The sequence below is a fragment of the Actinia tenebrosa genome, unplaced genomic scaffold (genome assembly GCF_029948245.1).
Source record: "Actinia tenebrosa isolate PJP-AT-01 unplaced genomic scaffold, QUT_ActTen_1.0 PGA_scaffold16__25_contigs__length_10494907, whole genome shotgun sequence".
Classification (NCBI taxonomy): domain Eukaryota; kingdom Metazoa; phylum Cnidaria; class Anthozoa; order Actiniaria; family Actiniidae; genus Actinia; species Actinia tenebrosa.
Genome location: NW_028292576.1, coordinates 1,771,912 through 1,789,890, shown reverse-complemented (window position 1 = coordinate 1,789,890; position 17,979 = coordinate 1,771,912). Strand labels below are relative to the sequence as shown.

At 38.6% G+C, this 17,979-nt stretch overlaps 3 protein-coding genes across 3 annotated transcripts; 2 read left to right on the top strand and 1 right to left on the bottom strand.

Annotated features, from left to right (window-relative positions):
* The first annotated feature begins 696 nt into the window (after positions 1–696).
* LOC148910540 (uncharacterized) lies at positions 697–8,067 on the top strand. Its single transcript, XM_089031407.1, has 3 exons — positions 697–2,194; positions 2,256–7,670; positions 7,858–8,067. Exons 1-2 carry the CDS (start codon positions 697–699, stop codon positions 7,346–7,348), a joined length of 6,591 nt encoding a protein of 2,196 aa, XP_088887533.1. The 3' UTR covers positions 7,349–7,670; positions 7,858–8,067.
* Positions 8,068–9,932: 1,865 nt separating this feature from the next.
* Positions 9,933–10,840, top strand: LOC116308457 (chromodomain Y-like protein). Its single transcript, XM_031718875.2, has 3 exons — positions 9,933–10,123; positions 10,245–10,330; positions 10,449–10,840. The coding sequence occupies exons 1-3, from the start codon at positions 9,956–9,958 to the stop codon at positions 10,678–10,680; spliced, it is 486 nt and encodes a 161-aa protein (XP_031574735.2). The 5' UTR covers positions 9,933–9,955; the 3' UTR covers positions 10,681–10,840.
* Positions 10,841–11,214: 374 nt separating this feature from the next.
* Positions 11,215–12,783, bottom strand: LOC116308453 (uncharacterized). The gene has a single exon (XM_089031473.1). It carries the CDS (start codon positions 12,778–12,780, stop codon positions 11,257–11,259), a length of 1,524 nt encoding a protein of 507 aa, XP_088887599.1. The 5' UTR covers positions 12,781–12,783; the 3' UTR covers positions 11,215–11,256.
* Positions 12,784–17,979: the final 5,196 nt, after the last annotated feature.

Here is a 17,979-nt window from a genome sequence, read left to right as displayed (position 1 = left end):
AATCTTCCAATATCTTTGCCGAGTTTTTGGTAAATACCCTTTAACTAAAGACTTGAACTTGGGTAGGTCGAGGATCGGAGATACATAAAAATGATTTCCAAAGTAAAACAAGATATTTATCCTTCGTATCACAACATTTCGTCATTGACTAAAGCTTTTATCCTTAGTCTTAGCGCTCCTCTAAACCAGCTCTTCGAAACAGGTTGTGACTGTTGCCATAAACAGTCGTGGAATGTTTAAATAATTATTAAGTATATAATAAGTACATCATTATTTTGATCTCAAATTTCAATTGTCGGTCAACGGACCACGAGGAGCGATTTGTAAGAGCAAGTATATGGCTAGACAAGGTCAGTAAAATCTTATACAATTACTTTGTAATCACACATATATATGATTTATTATTGATTGTACATTTTTGGATGATTTAGACACACCGTATATACCATTGTTCACTGTAAATCATGCCTGATTAGAGATAACACAATTGTGATTGTAACCTTAAGTAATTCATGTATTCTTTTATGTTTGTTATAGTTTTACGATCAAATTAAGAACTATTAAAGATTGTCAGAGATCCGTATAAAACCCTAGCCATGGTTACGCCGGTAGCTACAGTAAAACTTGTCTTAAAACTTGTGGTTTAAAAGACTGTGAACTAGATTTCGCACGCTAAGCTAAGTAAACGAGGCTAGTATGGAATCGTCGGATCCTATAAGCCCGATGAGACGAAGTTTAAGCGATGCAAGGCTCGACGGAGCTGAAAGCGAACTTGTACCCGACTTTCTGAGTGAAAGAGAAACGACTGCAGTCGTAAATTTCAAGCGTACACGAACGTTCACCGCGAAAGGTCAACAATATGTAACATCATTAAAGGAAACAAACTTAGACAAAGCTCTCAAGGAGCTAAAGAATATCATGAATAACATTGAGCTGACGTGGCTCGATCACGGCTCAGATATTTTGCGAAAGAACAGACATAACCTTGAAAAATACTGCAATAATCTACAAATATTGCAAGAAGATCTCAGAAGGATAGCATCAATCGAATCCCATCACGAATTGATTAACTCTTGCAACGAACAAAACAAAGAAGCGCTCGAATTACGTAAACGATTAGGAGAAAGAATCTTCGAACTAGAAAGAGAAGAAACCCGCTCGCGCAGAAGTGTAGCAACGTCTCAAGCTACGAATAAAAGTATCCAAAGGATGAAAATTCTTCTCGCCCAAAAGGAAGTTGACCTAAAATACGCCCGTTTGCAAGCAGAATTCGAACTAGAGCTACAACGAAAGAGATTTGAATTTGAAGAGTTGCAAAGAATGAAGAGTTACGAAATGGCGAAGGCCGAGAAAGACCTGATGGAGGAATTCGATGATAGATCATGCTTATCCGAAGCAAATCTCGGTCGACTCGAAACGCAGAGCAAAGATGATAACGTCCGGCGTTACATAACATCGATGCACGGTTTTAAGCAAACACATCTCAGAGGTCAAAACGACGCAAACATGAAAACCGGAAATCAGATAGGCGACGTGATTGACGGCTCCAATAAACCAAACGATAACGAACACAACGCAGACATCAAGACCGGAAACGACGCGATTGACGATTTTAATACGCCAAGTGATAACGATAACGAACTGAACGGAAATCAGAAAGAAAACGATGAACATGAGACCTCGAATCAAAATGTCAACAACCCAATTGACAATGGAAATATACCCATCGAAAGGCCAAATAAGGAGATCGCGTCTACCGGAAGTCATTATTTTGGTGGAAATCGCGAAACTTACAACAAAGGTGGAAGCAAGCAGCACGAAAGGGACCTTGTACCAGGCACAGGAATCTCGAAGGATATCATACCGAACACAGGAAACCCAGCCACTCCAGGTAATCGAAATACTCACCATCCAATGCGTTATACAGATAACGACAACGTAAGTCCTCAAGAACGCCGAACTCTGATTCCACCAGCAATATTCCGCCAACCTCCTATCCACACTTCAACTCCTCAGATAGTACCGAAGGGCGAAAATCAACAATCTCAGGCCAGTACTGCCTGCGATGGAGCTAAAGAAACCGTTAACGCTTTCTCAACGCCTCCCCACGTGCCAGGTTATTCCCGCGCTCATCAGTATTCCATACCAGTTCATCAGCCATCGGTTCAAGAATTCGGCTCGGCGATTGCAGAGAGTATGGAAGCAGCTCGTCTGCCAACGCCCAAGCTTAATGTCTTTAGCGGTAACCCTGTTAGAATGGCCTACCTGGAAAGCTGCCTTTGAAGCTGTAATTGAAAAAAGAGTAACAAACGTCAGTGAGAAGATCCTTTACCTACAACAGTATCTCGCCGGAGAACCAAGGAAAATCGTGGAAGGATACCAATTTGTTCAGACAGCTGAAGCATACCAGGAGGCCAAGAAAACGTTAGAGAGACGTTTTGGACATCCGTCTGTCGTTGCTGAAGCCTTTAGAAACAAGCTGACAAACTGGCCTCGAATCGCCCCCAAGGAAGGAAGAGATTTGCGTGAATTTGCAGACTTCTTGAAGACATGCGAGCTTGCAATGCAGTCAGTAGAAGATTTAGAAACGCTGAACAAACAACATGAGAACAAACAATTACTTAAAATCCTGCCAAGCTGGATGCACCCAAAATGGGGTACAAAGGTGAGGGAATTTCAACTCGCACACGGTGACTCGAAATTTCCTCCCTTCAAATCATTTGTTGAATTTGTGGCCAGTACAGCAGAAGTCCAATGCCTACCTGTGTTGACTGGACTTAGCGACACAAGCAAACCGTCAAGGGTAAAGCCCAGAACTAACATCCTCAACAGCGCTTCTACCCTATCTACCGAAACTAAAGGCACCTTAAGCAATGATCACAAGACCCCACTATGTCTGTGGTGTAAGAAAGGTAATCATCACCTAAATGCTTGTTTCGAGTTTGCAAAGAAACACATTAAAGAGCGAACAAAATTTGTGATCAGAAAGGGACTTTGTCTCCGTTGTCTACAGCACGGTCACATGTCCAAGGAAAACAAATGCAAGGAGATCACTACTTGTTCCCGATGTAAACAGCAACATCCCACTTGTCTGCATGTCGATGACGAAGGTCGAAGGGAGCAACAGCATAAGGTCGAGACTGCAAAAGCAGATACAGCAGCAACAAGGTGTACAAGCGTTTGCAAGGTTGAAGGTCAGCAGTATGGACAAGATCAGAGTCTCATTGTTCCAGTGTGGATATCCTGCACAGAAAAACCTCAGCTTGAAAGGTTAACATACGCGTTGATTGATTGTCAGTCGAATGCAACTTTCATCACCGAAAGCCTTAGATCAGCACTGAACATCGACGGAGCAAATAGTCATCTTCTTCTCTCAACAATGCACGAAGAAAATGAGTTAATACAGTGTAAGAAGATTCAAGGAATCAAAGTGCAAGATTACAAGCGTCAAGTCTCCATCACACTGCCAAGGATCTTCACGAGACCAGTCATTCCTTGCAAGCCATCCCAGATTCCAAAGCCTGAAATCGCGAGACAGTGGAAACATCTTAATCGAATCGCAGATGAACTGATGCCCTACAGAGATGATATCGAAGTCGGCTTGCTGATAGGCACGAACTGCCCTAAAGCCATCAAGCCTCGAGAAGTCATAGCAGGTTCTGATAACGACCCGTATGGAATAAGAACCGACCTTGGTTGGGGCATCGTTGGACGCGTGTGTAAGAGCCCCATCAATGAAGAGTCACCAGAAGAATCTGATACCAACAATTGGGTCAATGCGACAACAGCTGATCACATTTCCATGGTGCGCGAAGAGCAAAATGATGCCAATAAAGCCACCTTCACGACCGAAACTCACGCAAGAGAGGTCATAAGCCCTGCCCAGGTGAGGGAGATGTTCGAGAGAGACTTCCACGAGAAGCCAGATCCCAAACAACAGCCCATGTCAGCAGACAACCGAGCATTTCTGACGGAAATGAAAAATCAGATTCGCCAAAGGAAAGACGGGCACTACGAAATGCCTCTCCCTCTAAGGAACAAGGATGTTTGTCTCCCAAACAACAGGTCTCAAGCCCTGAGACGCCTCGCACAGCTCAAAGCGCGTCTGAAAGGGAATGAGAGATTAAGAAGAGACTATCTCGAGTTCATGCGAAAGACGATTGATGAATGTGCAGAGAGAGTTCCGGCCGAAGGCGGCAGACCCACAGGAGGACGTATTAACTATGTTCCCCACCACGGCGTCTACCACGCAAAGAAACCAGATAAGATTCGGGTTGTCTTCGATTGCAGCGCCGTCTACAGAGGCACATCATTGAACAAGAACCTTCTGCAAGGACCCGATCTGACAAACAGCTTATTGGGTGTTCTTTGTAGATTCCGTCAGGAACAAATTGCCTTTTCATGCGATGTGGAAAGTATGTTCCACCAGTTCTATGTCGATGAAGCAGACCGAGACCTTCTTCGGTTTTTCTGGTGGGAAGATGGGAACCTGGACAGCCAACCGATTGAATACCGCATGAATGTCCATCTATTTGGTGCAGCATCATCTCCCGGATGTGCAAATTTCGGTTTCAAGCAAGCTGCGAACGATGGAGAAATTGAATTTGGCCAAGAAGCTGCCAACTTCATTCGTCGAGACTTCTACGTCGACGACGGCCTCAAGTCTGTAGAGACCCCGGAGAAAGCGGTAGAAATTATAAGGAACAGTCAAGCCATATGCGCGAAGGCGGGTCTAAGACTTCACAAGATAAACAGTAACAGCAAGAAAGTTATTCAATCCATCCCAGTTGAGGACAGAGCTAAAAATCTTCAAGACATAGATTTCAACCAAGATCCTCTACCAATCGAACGAACTCTCGGTGTCATGTGGTGTATCGAGACAGATTGCTTCCAGTTTATGATAATCCTCCAAGATCGTCCTCTAACTAGAAGAGGTATTCTGTCTACTGTTTGCTCAGTATTCGACCCTCTTGGATTCCTGGCTCCCGTGGTCTTGGTCGGAAAACAGATCCTTCAAGAGCTGTGTCGGGAAGCAGTCGACTGGGACGATCCCATAAGCGACAATCTTCGTCCGAGGTGGGAAAGATGGCGCGACGAGCTGAGTACCTTAGAAAATATCAAGATACCACGATGCTACAAGCCAAAGGACTTTGGCGAGGTAAAGCACGTTGAGATACACAATTTCTCAGATGCTAGTCAGAGTGGCTACGGGCAGTGCAGCTATCTTCGTTTGATAAATGATGAAGGCCAAGCCCACTGTGCTCTGCTGATGGGAAAGGCACGCGTGACGCCACTCAAACCAGTCACTATTCCACGCCTCGAGCTTACTGCAGCAGTGGTATCAGTCAAGGTTGGTCAGTGGTTGTGTCAAGAGCTAGAGTATCAGGACATTCAAGAAGTGTTTTGGACTGACAGCCAGGTGGTCCTAGGCTACATCAACAACAGCGCAAAGAGATTCCACATATATGTCGCCAATCGCGTTCAGCAGATCCATGAGCATACAGAACCCAAGCAATGGCAGTACGTGCGCACAGACTCCAACCCAGCTGATGCAGCATCACGAGGTTTGATGGCCAAGGAACTCTTAGAGCATGAGACGTGGTTCGGAGGCCCAGAATTCCTCCGCAAGTTTGGTCAACATGACGTCCACCAACGTGAAATCAATGAGCTCAGTCCTGATGATCCAGAACTCAAGAAGACAGTCACACTGACCACGCATACAGACGAATTCAAGTCAGTTCATCTTGAGACGAGCAGGTTGAACCGTTTCTCAAACTGGTTTACAGCAAAAGGGGCCGTAGCAAGGTGCATACGATACAAGAACCTGTTGAAGAAGAAGGCCAAGCTCAAACTGTCATCAGATGCCGACAGTCCAGATAATTGCTTCTACAGCGACCGCGCGATCAGCGTAGAGGAACTGCGTCAAGCAGAAAACGTCATCATCCGCAGTATTCAACAAGAACACTTCCAACAAGAAATCAAGACCTTGAATTCGATAGATGTTAAGGGCGAATTTGTCAACAGAGAGTCAACAAGACTTCGTAACACAAGTCTAAAGAAATGCAGTAGCCTTTATCGTCTAGATCCCTTCATCGACGACAAAGGTGTCCTGCGTGTCGGAGGTCGCCTTCGAAGGGCTAGCACGTCGGAAGAACTGAAGCATCCAGTTATATTGCCCGGAAAGGCCCACATATCCAAGTTGGTTATAAATAATTGTCATCTAGCAACCAAGCATCAAGGCCGAGGAATGACTTACAACGAAGTACGTCAGCGCGGATATTGGATAACCCGAGGATTATCGGCAACAGCGTCGGCTATCGAACGGTGCATAACATGTAAAAGGCTAAGAGCTCCTTTGCAGCAACAAAAGATGGCGGACCTCCCAAATGACCGGCTGGAACCAGCACCTCCCTTCACCTATTGTGCTGTGGATTATTTCGGCCCATTTAGTATAAAGGAGGGAAGAAAGGAGGTGAAACGCTATGGCGTTTTGTTTACTTGCATGCCCTCCCGTGCCATACATCTAGAGACCGCAGCGTCGCTGTCCACCGACTCATTCATAAACGCACTCAGGCGCTTCCTAGCAGAGCGTGGCCCAGTACGTCAATTAAGATCTGACTGTGGTACCAATTTTATCGGAGCCAGTAACGAATTACGGGAAGCCCTAGATGAAGAGAAAGTACGCGATGAGTTACTCAAGGAAAATTGTGAATGGATTACCTTCAAGATGAATCCGCCTTCAGCAAGCCACGCTGGAGGAGTGTGGGAGCGGCAAATCCGGAGTGTGAGAAACGTCCTACGACCGCTTATGCAAGAGGCTGGACATCAGCTCGACGACGAAAGCTTCCGCACTCTGATGAAGGAAGTTCAAGCCATCGTCAACTCAAGGCCTTTGACGACAGTAAGCTCAGAAGACCTGGAGCCTTTGACACCAAATCACCTACTGACAATGAAGCCAAAGGTACTGATGCCCCCTCCAGGTGTCCTTTTAAGGACTGACTTGTACTGTCGCAAGCGATGGAGGAGAGTGCAACATCTAGCCAATGAATTTTGGAAGAAGTGGAGAGGAGAGTACATGCAAACACTGCAAGTACGAAAGAAATGGGACCGACCTAGGCGAAACGTCAAGGTAAATGACATTGTTATTATTAAAGACGACAATCTACCAAGAAGCGATTGGAAGCTTGCTCGTGTCTACGAAGTTCTTCCAAGTGATGATGGTTTAGTGCGCAAGGCACTCCTCGCCCTAGCTACCTCCCAATTGGACAACAAGGGAAGACGACTGACAGAGACGAAGTACCTTCAACGTCCTGTACAGAAGCTTGTAGTGCTCCAGAAGGCAGAGTAAGACTAACATCCACCATCGAAGGGCATCGAAGCATCCAAGTAAAACACACACTACGTGTATATGAACATTAAGTCACAGTGACATCTATATTTGTTTATGTTCCAAATATTAAAAAACAACAAAACAATGATTCTCTTTGATTGAACAGTGGTTCTCCACCGACTGTTGGGAAGCCCTGTGACTGTTGCCATAAACAGTCGTGGAATGTTTAAATAATTATTAAGTATATAATAAGTACATCATTATTTTGATCTCAAATTTCAATTGTCGGTCAACGGACCACGAGGAGCGATTTGTAAGAGCAAGTATATGGCTAGACAAGGTCAGTAAAATCTTATACAATTACTTTGTAATCACACATATATATGATTTATTATTGATTGTACATTTTTGGATGATTTAGACACACCGTATATACCATTGTTCACTGTAAATCATGCCTGATTAGAGATAACACAATTGTGATTGTAACCTTAAGTAATTCATGTATTCTTTTATGTTTGTTATAGTTTTACGATCAAATTAAGAACTATTAAAGATTGTCAGAGATCCGTATAAAACCCTAGCCATGGTTACGCCGGTAGCTACACAGGTGTTTCCTCGTCCACGAATACCTTTTATCACGAAGAACTTTATTTTTCAAGTACTTATAACTACATCTGATGAATTCCAATGGAATAAATTTATGTTAAAATCTAATATAGATTACAATTGTCCCAGATGAGCAAGCAATAGTTGATTGTACTATTAATATGTCTAAAATAGCTTCAGTCGAATATTTTATTACTTTGAAAGGGAAAATCTAGCACGGCCGAACTTCAAATTCAATGGCCATTTGCAGTTACTTACAACAGATATTAATGAGTAAAAATATCATAATTTTAAGCTTATCTCTGTTGATCTGACCTTATTTTTGACTAAAACGTAAACATGACCTACATCAATTTGTTTCACAATTGTCGACTTTTGTACCAAAAAGTAATTTAGCGTATCTCGATAACCATCATGTTGACCTCATTCTAAACATCACTGCCACCCTCTAAGTACTTTTTAAGTTACACTATGAATGATCAATTAGATATTTTGGTTGCCAGTAAGCTGTAAAAATTATTCAAAGTCGCAGGTTTTTGAAGCACGAATACTGCTCTAGCGTCCGCCATTTTGTTTTTGGGATTTTCGCGCATGCGCATGCGTTTTTAAGCCGTGTCAGCCGACATGTAAAAAATCAAAAATGAAGTATTTTCGTTTTTTAATCAGTAATTTTCTTGGTACTTTTGTTTTAAGCTTTCAACTTGTTCTTTGCAACTTTCAGAGTATTTTGCCAACTTCACGATTGCTCTTGCTTTTTTAAAATATGCAGGAATCACAGTGGAGATGGGGGAATGTGGGGAGTGAGGCTTTATATATGCGCCCCCCCCTAACTTTTCCCTTTTTCATACTAGCTAGTATCTTACATTTTCAAATCTCACCCCCACCCCACCCACACACACACATACACTTTTCAGGGTGCTCTGCTGTCCTTGATCTATCCTTAAATTTGCAGTTTACAATACAATACATGTCCATTCTGACTAATTAATTATCACTGACAATCATTGAAATCTGAAGCATTTTATTGTTTATATTTTGTGTATACTATATATTACACGTATCGAATAGAACACTTAGTCATTCAGTTCAAATAAATAAAATAAAATAAAATAACTAAATTGAATTTAAATGTAATATTTGTGACAAACAGTTTTGTGGAGTTTTGGATTTCAGTCTTTTGATGTTTTAACCATGATTAGCCATGTGCAATAGCATAAATTACAATATGAAGAATGAGAAATGCAAGGAACGAAATAAAAGGAATATAGTTCTTAGAAGTCCTTCTTTGTTTTCTTGCGCACACGTTTCTCTGTAATGAAAAGTAATACAAAATAATTTTAGTTCATGCAGTCAAAAATCAATTATTGATGACAAATCAACCCCCCCCCCCCCCTCTCCTCAAAATAGACACCCTATAAGCATTCACTGGATTGAATTAACTGTATCATGCACATACAGGTCTTTGCAATGCCGGTGAATTAAATATATTTTGATCCCCGGAGGGGTTTGGTCACATAAAAATGCAAACAGCCCTTTAATTATTATCAAGTCTTGCAATAAAAGTTGACATATGTCATAGCTGTATTCACAAAGACATTACCTTTCAAAATGCCAGGATGTATTTTGTCAAAAAGTTTTGACGACGTTGACACTCTGGTCCGTTTCGCATTCCTGCATCCTACATCGGTTAATGAATAACAATGAATAACAATGCAAGACAAAAAAGTTTGTTTGGGCAATAAGAGTACGTAGGCAATGGGTGATACTGGTCGGCCAAATATTAAATATACATAATTAATAGATATCAATACAAATGCATAATTTACCTTTATTTCAGAATGCTCTTCAAAATAAATTCCAAGTTAATATATACCTACCTGTTTATTTCTTTATTTCTTTACTTATTTGTCACTCTATTTACCGTATTACTAGAAATTCTGTACAGTCAGCGGATTATATTGCAGGCGCGTTTTTGTCGTGAAACTCCCTTTTACGCATGCGCTTATCAATTTCAAAATGGCGGATGTTACTCGAGTGCGAGAAGCAAAAGGCTTTTATTCACAATTGAATTCAGCTAGTTCGGGGGATTTACTTTGGGGAGGGATAAAGAAGAGAAGAAGTGTTAAGAGTTTAGGGATTTTTGCTGTGGAGAGGGTAATTTCAAGAAGGAAAGAAGGATCAAAGGTAAGCGAATTTACATAACTTACTTAATATATTCTATGAAGTTTACTCAAATTTTTAAAGCCGGTTGATGTGAATATCAGTGAATCCTAAACCTTTTCCTCCTGATGTATTGTATCTTTAGACTCAATATTTAATAAAATGGGAGGGGTACAGTAGCTACGAAAACACCTGGGAGGACGAGGAAAACCTTACTGAAGATCTTATCAGGTATGTACCATCTTTGTATAATTATTGGTAGTAATTATAAGCTTAAGCTTAAAATAGTAAGCTTAACATTATGAAATATTTCGGTAGCAATATTACATTTATGTTTTTCTCTGTTTAGAAACTATGAATCACCACACGTAGAGGTATCAAGGCTCCAAAAGAACAGGGACAATCTCAGGGCTGCTTTTGCATCCAAGCTAAAAAGTAGAAACCTGGTCCCAATTACGATTGATTTTGATCATGATTGTTTTCGGGTTTTATTTAATGGGAAGGGTAGAAAATCCAGGGATGGGAAATACATATTAATGGAAAAGAGGGACTTTGATTATTGTAATTGGGAAAATGATTGAGATATAATTTATAATAAGAATTTAGAGGGGTCTAGAATTATATTTCCAATTAAATTAAAGATATATCTTGGAAAATCACCAAAATTATACAAAAGGGGGAAAAATGGTATTGCTAATGTAGCTCAGCAAATGTATATAGAAAAATTAACTTTTGATTTATTGAGGAAACCTTTCTCAGTGATTACAAATGAATTATAAAAGTGAATCCATAACAATATTGTGTAATACCCTTATTTCTTATTGGTTGACTTATCTACATGCACATAGTATTTGTTTACACAATATTGTATACATATAATATATATTTATTTTTTACATTGCAAAAGATATTTTAAGAAGATTACACTTATAAAGATTATGTTTAATATATATGAGTGGCTTTACTTAGCCTAAGGAATAGCTAATAGACATAGACATTATCAAACCTAGATTCTTTTGTATTCTTTATGTCTATTATAAATAGTTGTACAGCAAATATTAGTTTCTGTTTCACCCGTTAAATAAAACCACTCAAAAAAATACTACTTTTCTATAAAAAGAATTATTATTACATAGATTCTATTTTTTATTTTACTATCAATTACCTAAAGCATTCTTAAGTAGCTGTATAAGATCTACCTTATTCATTTTGCTTAGACCCTTTATGTTTCTTGATGATAATTCTTGTTTTAATTCTTTGACAGTCAATTTTTCAGGGTTAATATCATTAATATCTGGAACACTCAATTGTGTATTAGAAGCACTAGTTCCACAAACAGTTTCTGGAGAACTCTGATTGATTCTTCTCCTTTTCTGTCTAGTTGTTCTTATATCCGCTTCCCAATAATCACTTTTGTGCTTAGAATAGGATCTTTTATCCCTTTCCCTATCCCTAAGGTGCCATTGCCTATGCTCTTGTTGCAATATATCTGCAACAGCATTCCACTTGTTGGATTTTCTGTGGACTACAGATCTTGCCACATCATTATTTTTTTCTACACCCTGACCTGTGAATATTTTTATTCCTTTGTATAGTTTAAAAAAGTGGGGTATATGAGCAAACATTATGTGCATATAAGGAGTTACCCTTTTACTTTCATACCCATCAAGCTTACCAGAAAGTGAACAAAATTCATCTATCCACTTACCAGCTTGAATTCCAAAAGTAGATGGTAGTGTGTTTGGTTCCCAGTTGTTAATCAAGTTGTATAAACTATTGAAATTCAACCATAACTTACTTACTGCAGAACTAGTATCAGGTCTTAGTACATCATTTAGCTTTTGAGGTAATTGATTGAGAAGGGTTTTTTTCTCTGTTCCCATAAGACTTGTCCAGTCATATTTCCCACTGGATGACTGATCAACATTCCGTTTTTCCCAAACATCAAAGGTGATGCCAAGTGACCGTATTGCAGAAATAAGATTTTTTAAATGGATGCCTTTTTCCTCCCCACCTTTTTTGTCCCAGTCATCCTCCCTGTCCCAATCAATTACTTCATTAACAATGTTATTAGTAAGTACATCACTTATGCGTAGCATTAAATGTAGTTCATCAACAATTACATGATCAAGATCAATATTGATTAGTGGTTTATGTTCACAGCAAAAATTATCTTTAGACTTAGTACATGACTCAACAAGCTCTTTGAGTGTTCTAGCCATTGGAGGTTTATTGTGGTAATTAAAATCATTAGTGGTTTTCCATCTTTCATCTTTATGCACCTTGCACCATGCACAGGCATAATGTGAAGTAGCCCCTTTTAAACCAAGCATTAGTAGCAGAAATTTGTAATCACCACCCAGAAAAAACTCTAAGTTAATTGTTTTATCATTAATTGTTAATTTACCAGAAGCAATGAAGCTGTTAATCTCCTCAAAAACAGAGCCAAAAGCCTCTTTTAAGGTGGTATATGATTCAGAAGCACTAACAGCTGCAATTGTTCTGTTACCTTTAGCTGACATGACATTAGCACCAGTTTGTAAAATAGAAAATGAGAGTAAAATAAAATTAGAATTCCTTGTCATCCTAGCTCCATCATCTCTGATTTTCGTAACAGGTTCAGTCTGACCTTTAAATACGTGGAATTTCTTGTTGCACAAATTTAATTTCATTCTTGCCATACCTCTGTTTGACTTGTATTTTTGCACAACGTTTGAGCAAATTTTACGCAAACTTTCATCGATCTCTTTTCTGACATCGTTTTCAGATGAAAAAGAAAAGTGTTGATCTGGAATGGCTTGCTCCAGAAGTGCAACAAAAGGATATTTCGTTGCATATTCCCACTTTCCCTTTTCACTTCCGGTTAGAGTCTCGACTTCCGGTTCAGGTATATCTTGTACGAATTCGTACCAGCTCTTAAAAAGTGGATAAGGTATATCCAAGGCAAAAATTACCTCTCTGGAAGTAGGCTTAGCAGCGTATGCTAAACTCGGCTCGTTTACTTTGATGTTTCGTAGCTCTTGAGCTTGAATTTTACGGAAAACACTAGACATTTTGCAATCCTTCTATAGTTGTAATACGAAATGAGATAAAAATAGGCCTAATGCTAGGTTACTAAGCAGTGGAAGCGTTGAAGCATGGGATACAAAATGGCTGAGCATCAAAACATTTGGTTCTTGATACAAACATGGAGGGATTTCTCACTTCATAGACCTCCGATTGTAAGCGTTCCTTAGCTATATAGCATTTCAAATATTGGACATTTTCATATGCAATTGCGAACAGGATTTTTGAGAGATTTGGAGAAGTTGTTTAGACTTAAAGTAAGCGTTATATATCCATGTTCGAACCCGACGTACGCAAACAGGAAAAGTTGTAACACCGAGCAAGAGGAACGGCGTGTTTCATAGCCTCTAAGACACATTTTCAAGGCTCACACTGTAGAAAGAAGCCGCTAAAGGTAACAATGTTTGTGCTACATTGCGAACACGATTTTTTCTTCGGAATTGTTTGTAATTTTTACTCGTGACTAAGGAAGGTATGTTGTTTACTACTTGCCGTACGCAACTTGGAAATGTTTAAGGGTTTTCTCAATAAAACCGAAAAAACTATACTAATCCTTGAGTTCTCATACATTTCTCTCTATGTAAAATAATACCTGATATATATTTAAAGTCCTAAAAAGTGATCAGTGCGCATGCTTGGCGGCCATGCTGTACAGAATTTCTAGTAATCAGAATTCAGATGGGAGCTAATTATAAAGCTAGGTAATCATAAAAACGGTTATACTACACCTTGTTCTTTAGATGCAGGGGTAAAATGGATGACAGCTTCTACCTGATGAATATTTTCATCGGGTAGAAGGATCTCATCTGAGGAGAAATTAAACCAACAGAGAAAAGATAGTTTAATAATTAGCAATACTCTCGTGAAGTTCTGTGTACAATAGTTTAGTTCCAGAAATTATCCATCCCCTCCCCCCATGGATGATTCCCCCACCCTAACCCCAATAAATTCCAATTTCCTTCCATACAAACTCTGTAATTTTGTTCTTTATCTGATCCTCCACCCCTTAAAAATTCAAAATTCCTCTGTTGGGGACCGGGTGGAGGGATATGGAAAATTTATGGCACTACACAATGAATGTCAGAACCGCTGAGTCGTTCTGATGGTTCGAACCTTCCACAACACCTTGATCATTGGCTTCAGGAGGTGCATCTACTGTTAAAGGAGCACTAACTTGGAGTGGGATCTCATCTGAGGAGAAATTAAACCAAAAAAGAAAAGATACTTCGATAATTGCAAATTATATACTCTTTTGAAGTTCTGTGTACATTAAAGTGAAATAAAATGTTAGAATCACAGCTGAGTTCTGATGAAATACCTTGAACAACACCTTGATCGTCGGCTTCAGGGGGTGCATCCACTGTTAAAGGAGCACTAACTTGGAGTGGGATCTCATCTGAGGAGAAATTAAACCAAAAAAGAAAAGATACTTCGACAACGTAAACTGTGAGTTAATACTTTTTAAAATTAAGACCTTAAAACAAGGATTTTACTTAATAACCAGCTGCTGTCAAATAAAATTTAGGCCACCCATTACTGACTTGTAATATCGTAAAAAGAACAAAGAAATGCAATGTAACTAGTGTGTAAAAATTTATACTACACTTCTAAGTAAACATTTACTTCAATGGTTGAATAAAATAACTCTTAATAAAAGAATTGTGCATTAGCTTAATAATAAATAATACTGAAAAATAAATTCTTACTATGTGAATGCATAAGTCTCAGAGATTACAAAAAGGACTAAGAAGACAAACAAAAATTATTTTACCAACAGTGCTCGAGTTACATTTTATAATTAAGTGATATATTTATGCACAAACATTGCATAGAGTTCAATACTGCAGGTATTTACCATTAAAATGCTTAAGCAGCACAGCTGGCAAACTCCGAAGGGGAATGCACACACACTGTCTCATCACACTCTTGCCTTCCTTGTCCAATCCCTTTTCAGACTTGAACGAGTCAAGTTCAGAGTCTTCGCTTAGAAATCGAAGTCTCGTCTTGTCCCCAAAACTTCTAAGCTGTTTGTGAACATCCCCCTCTTGCCACTGCCAACCTGATCTTCTTAGGTAAAAGGCAAGTTTGCTATAAGCAATAGCTAATAGCTTCTGCCCTTTGATTGTTGTACACTTGAAAGCATACGCAATCTGTAAAAAGTGAAATAATTCTAAATCAGTACATGGAACTTTATGATTTTGTTCAAACATCATACAGTATTACATATAGGATGAATGAAAATAGTTAACTACGTATACACAGTCTCCTCTTAATTAACCTCATGCCCAGAAGATAAAATTTCCACAATACCGAATTTTAATGTACTCATGCATGTGAAAAACTGAATAGTAAGTAATATATACAGTATGAGTGGCTGTGTTGTGTTCGATATGTTTGTATATTGGATACAACAAGGACACGAATACTGTAGATTACTTATCAAATGTCTAGGTAATAGTTCCTTTGTGTTTCGCTAAAATTTGCAAGATAAAAGTGAATCTGGCCAGGAAAATTCATCTTAAAGTTTATGCAAATGAACAGGATTCTGTATCTGATTTGCAAACCTCTTCACGGTTGTGATTTCTGTTGTGTTCTCGTCATGAATTATTAATGAGTTTAATATTGTGTAGTTCCAGAAATTATCCATACCCTTCCCACTGAGGAATTTTTTTAAAGACCCTCCCCCTACCCCCGGAGATTCCAATTTTCTTCCATGCAAACTCTGTAACTTTGTTCTCTCTCTTACCTCCCCAACCCCTTGAAAATTCCAAATAATAATTTTATTCCTCTGTGGGTAGGGTATGGATAGTTTCTGGAACTACACAATGCATACATGCATAAACTGCGCACGAAGACATCAGTTACATTTGTGATAAAGGGCTATTAACTAATGTACAAAAAGTTTCCAGAATCCATTTACACTCCACTGGAATGATGGATCGCTAGTTATCATTTTTCTTATGATATTCTCACTGACGAAATGTATAAAAAAGTCATGTGAAATTCATCGTTTCTTAAACTGGGCCTAAGCGCAAAACTTTAGTATAGCTAGGTCTCACAAATTATCTGATCCAAGAATATATACCTAGATTGCATATATAGAAAAATAAACAATATAGTAAGAAATTACTTTTTTCTTTTATTGTAATTAATCTGGGTCCATACCTCTCTTTTGGTCAGAGTGCCAAAAATTGTGTCAAGATTGCTCCATAGTTGATTGGCTTCTGGACCATTGGATTTAACCTCTTTCTGAATATGGCCAGTGAACAGGTCATCAATTAATGGAACTACCTTACTTTCAAAGTAGTTCCAGATGAATGGTGCATCTTCACTGAACCCAGCAACTTTCATGACCTGTGGGAAAAAAATATTTAAATATGAAGAATTAAATTACATTTGGTTTTGAATCAAGCAGTTGAAAAGTTTCATACGCCAATCGTTTAGCTGCAGATTTTAACTAAATCTACCAATCAGAGCATTAAGGGTCAGTAAAAAAGTCTATTGCAAAGAGATGGCAGCACAAAAATATTTTTTAAGAACTTTAGGATTTTGGCGACATCAGGAACTGCATGTAAAATTATGATATTATTGTGAAATTTCATAGGCATATGGCAAAAGACATCTGATGTATATTAGGTAATTAAATACAAAAAATATTCCCATACATTATCTCTTAGCGCAGGAGGAACTAACAAGAATAATTCCAAAAAAAATTGCAAAATAACAAAAAAATGTATAGTAATTTTAGAGCTTAAATATCTAATGTCTTCATTTCATTGATATTGATTTCACTCCGCTTATAATTTATGTATAGTTACCTCTAAGGTGTACCATATTAGCATGGAGTAAATCTGGGAGGACGTTATTTTCCCTCCCAGAAGGACTTCCACCTTGGAAGAAATTTCTTGCTTCTCAATAGAACTTAAGCTATTGTCAAGAAATTTCGGTGTGATGCTTAGGCATTCTAAGATGCTGCAGCTTGCTTTGGCTGCAGCAAGGTCCAACTTTTTCTTCTTCTCCACCATTTCATTTGTCGCTAGGACTGGCTCAGGCTTTTCAAATAATACAATAGCCTGTCTTGAAAAGGCTCTGTAAAAAAAATAAAATACCATAACTTACAAAGGGGGTTATTCGATCATTCCATTTTCTTTGACCATCAGTAAATATTTACTGAGATGTATAAATGTTATATATATATAAATCAAGAGAATATGAAGTAAGTAAATACTTTATAACATATTTTTGCAAAGCAAAAATGCTCTCATTCATTGAATTAGGGATGAATCATTAAATGAATGAAGGAATGGCACTAATTTTTAACCAAGAGAAGTAATGTACATATGCTGTGATTTCGTAAAAAAAACAATGATTATAAAAGTAATCATAATTCTTACCGCTTATCATTAGCACATGCGAAATTCGCACTTATAACAGGTGGACTCCTTGGCACACCTGACGAAATGTATGTATCTTTTCCAGCCTTTAAAAATATGAAATTGCAACTCTTTAAATTAAATATTAGCACACCCACACACACTTATTACAATGCCGTGTTTATTGCTGAAATAGTTTTTTTCATATACTTCATGTTATATAATAATAATCGATAAATTAATAACTTATTCAATAATTCTAAGGCACAAATTTTGCATATGAATATGGTTAAATGAGCAATTAAATAAATGGATGACCATTAACTAAAGGTGGTCTGGGACCCATAGATCCCATCGACATAATTCCTTAGCTTTTGAATTTTTGTGAATATCCATTTTGTTTGCAAAACGACACAAACAAGGATCCACAAACAGAGAAGA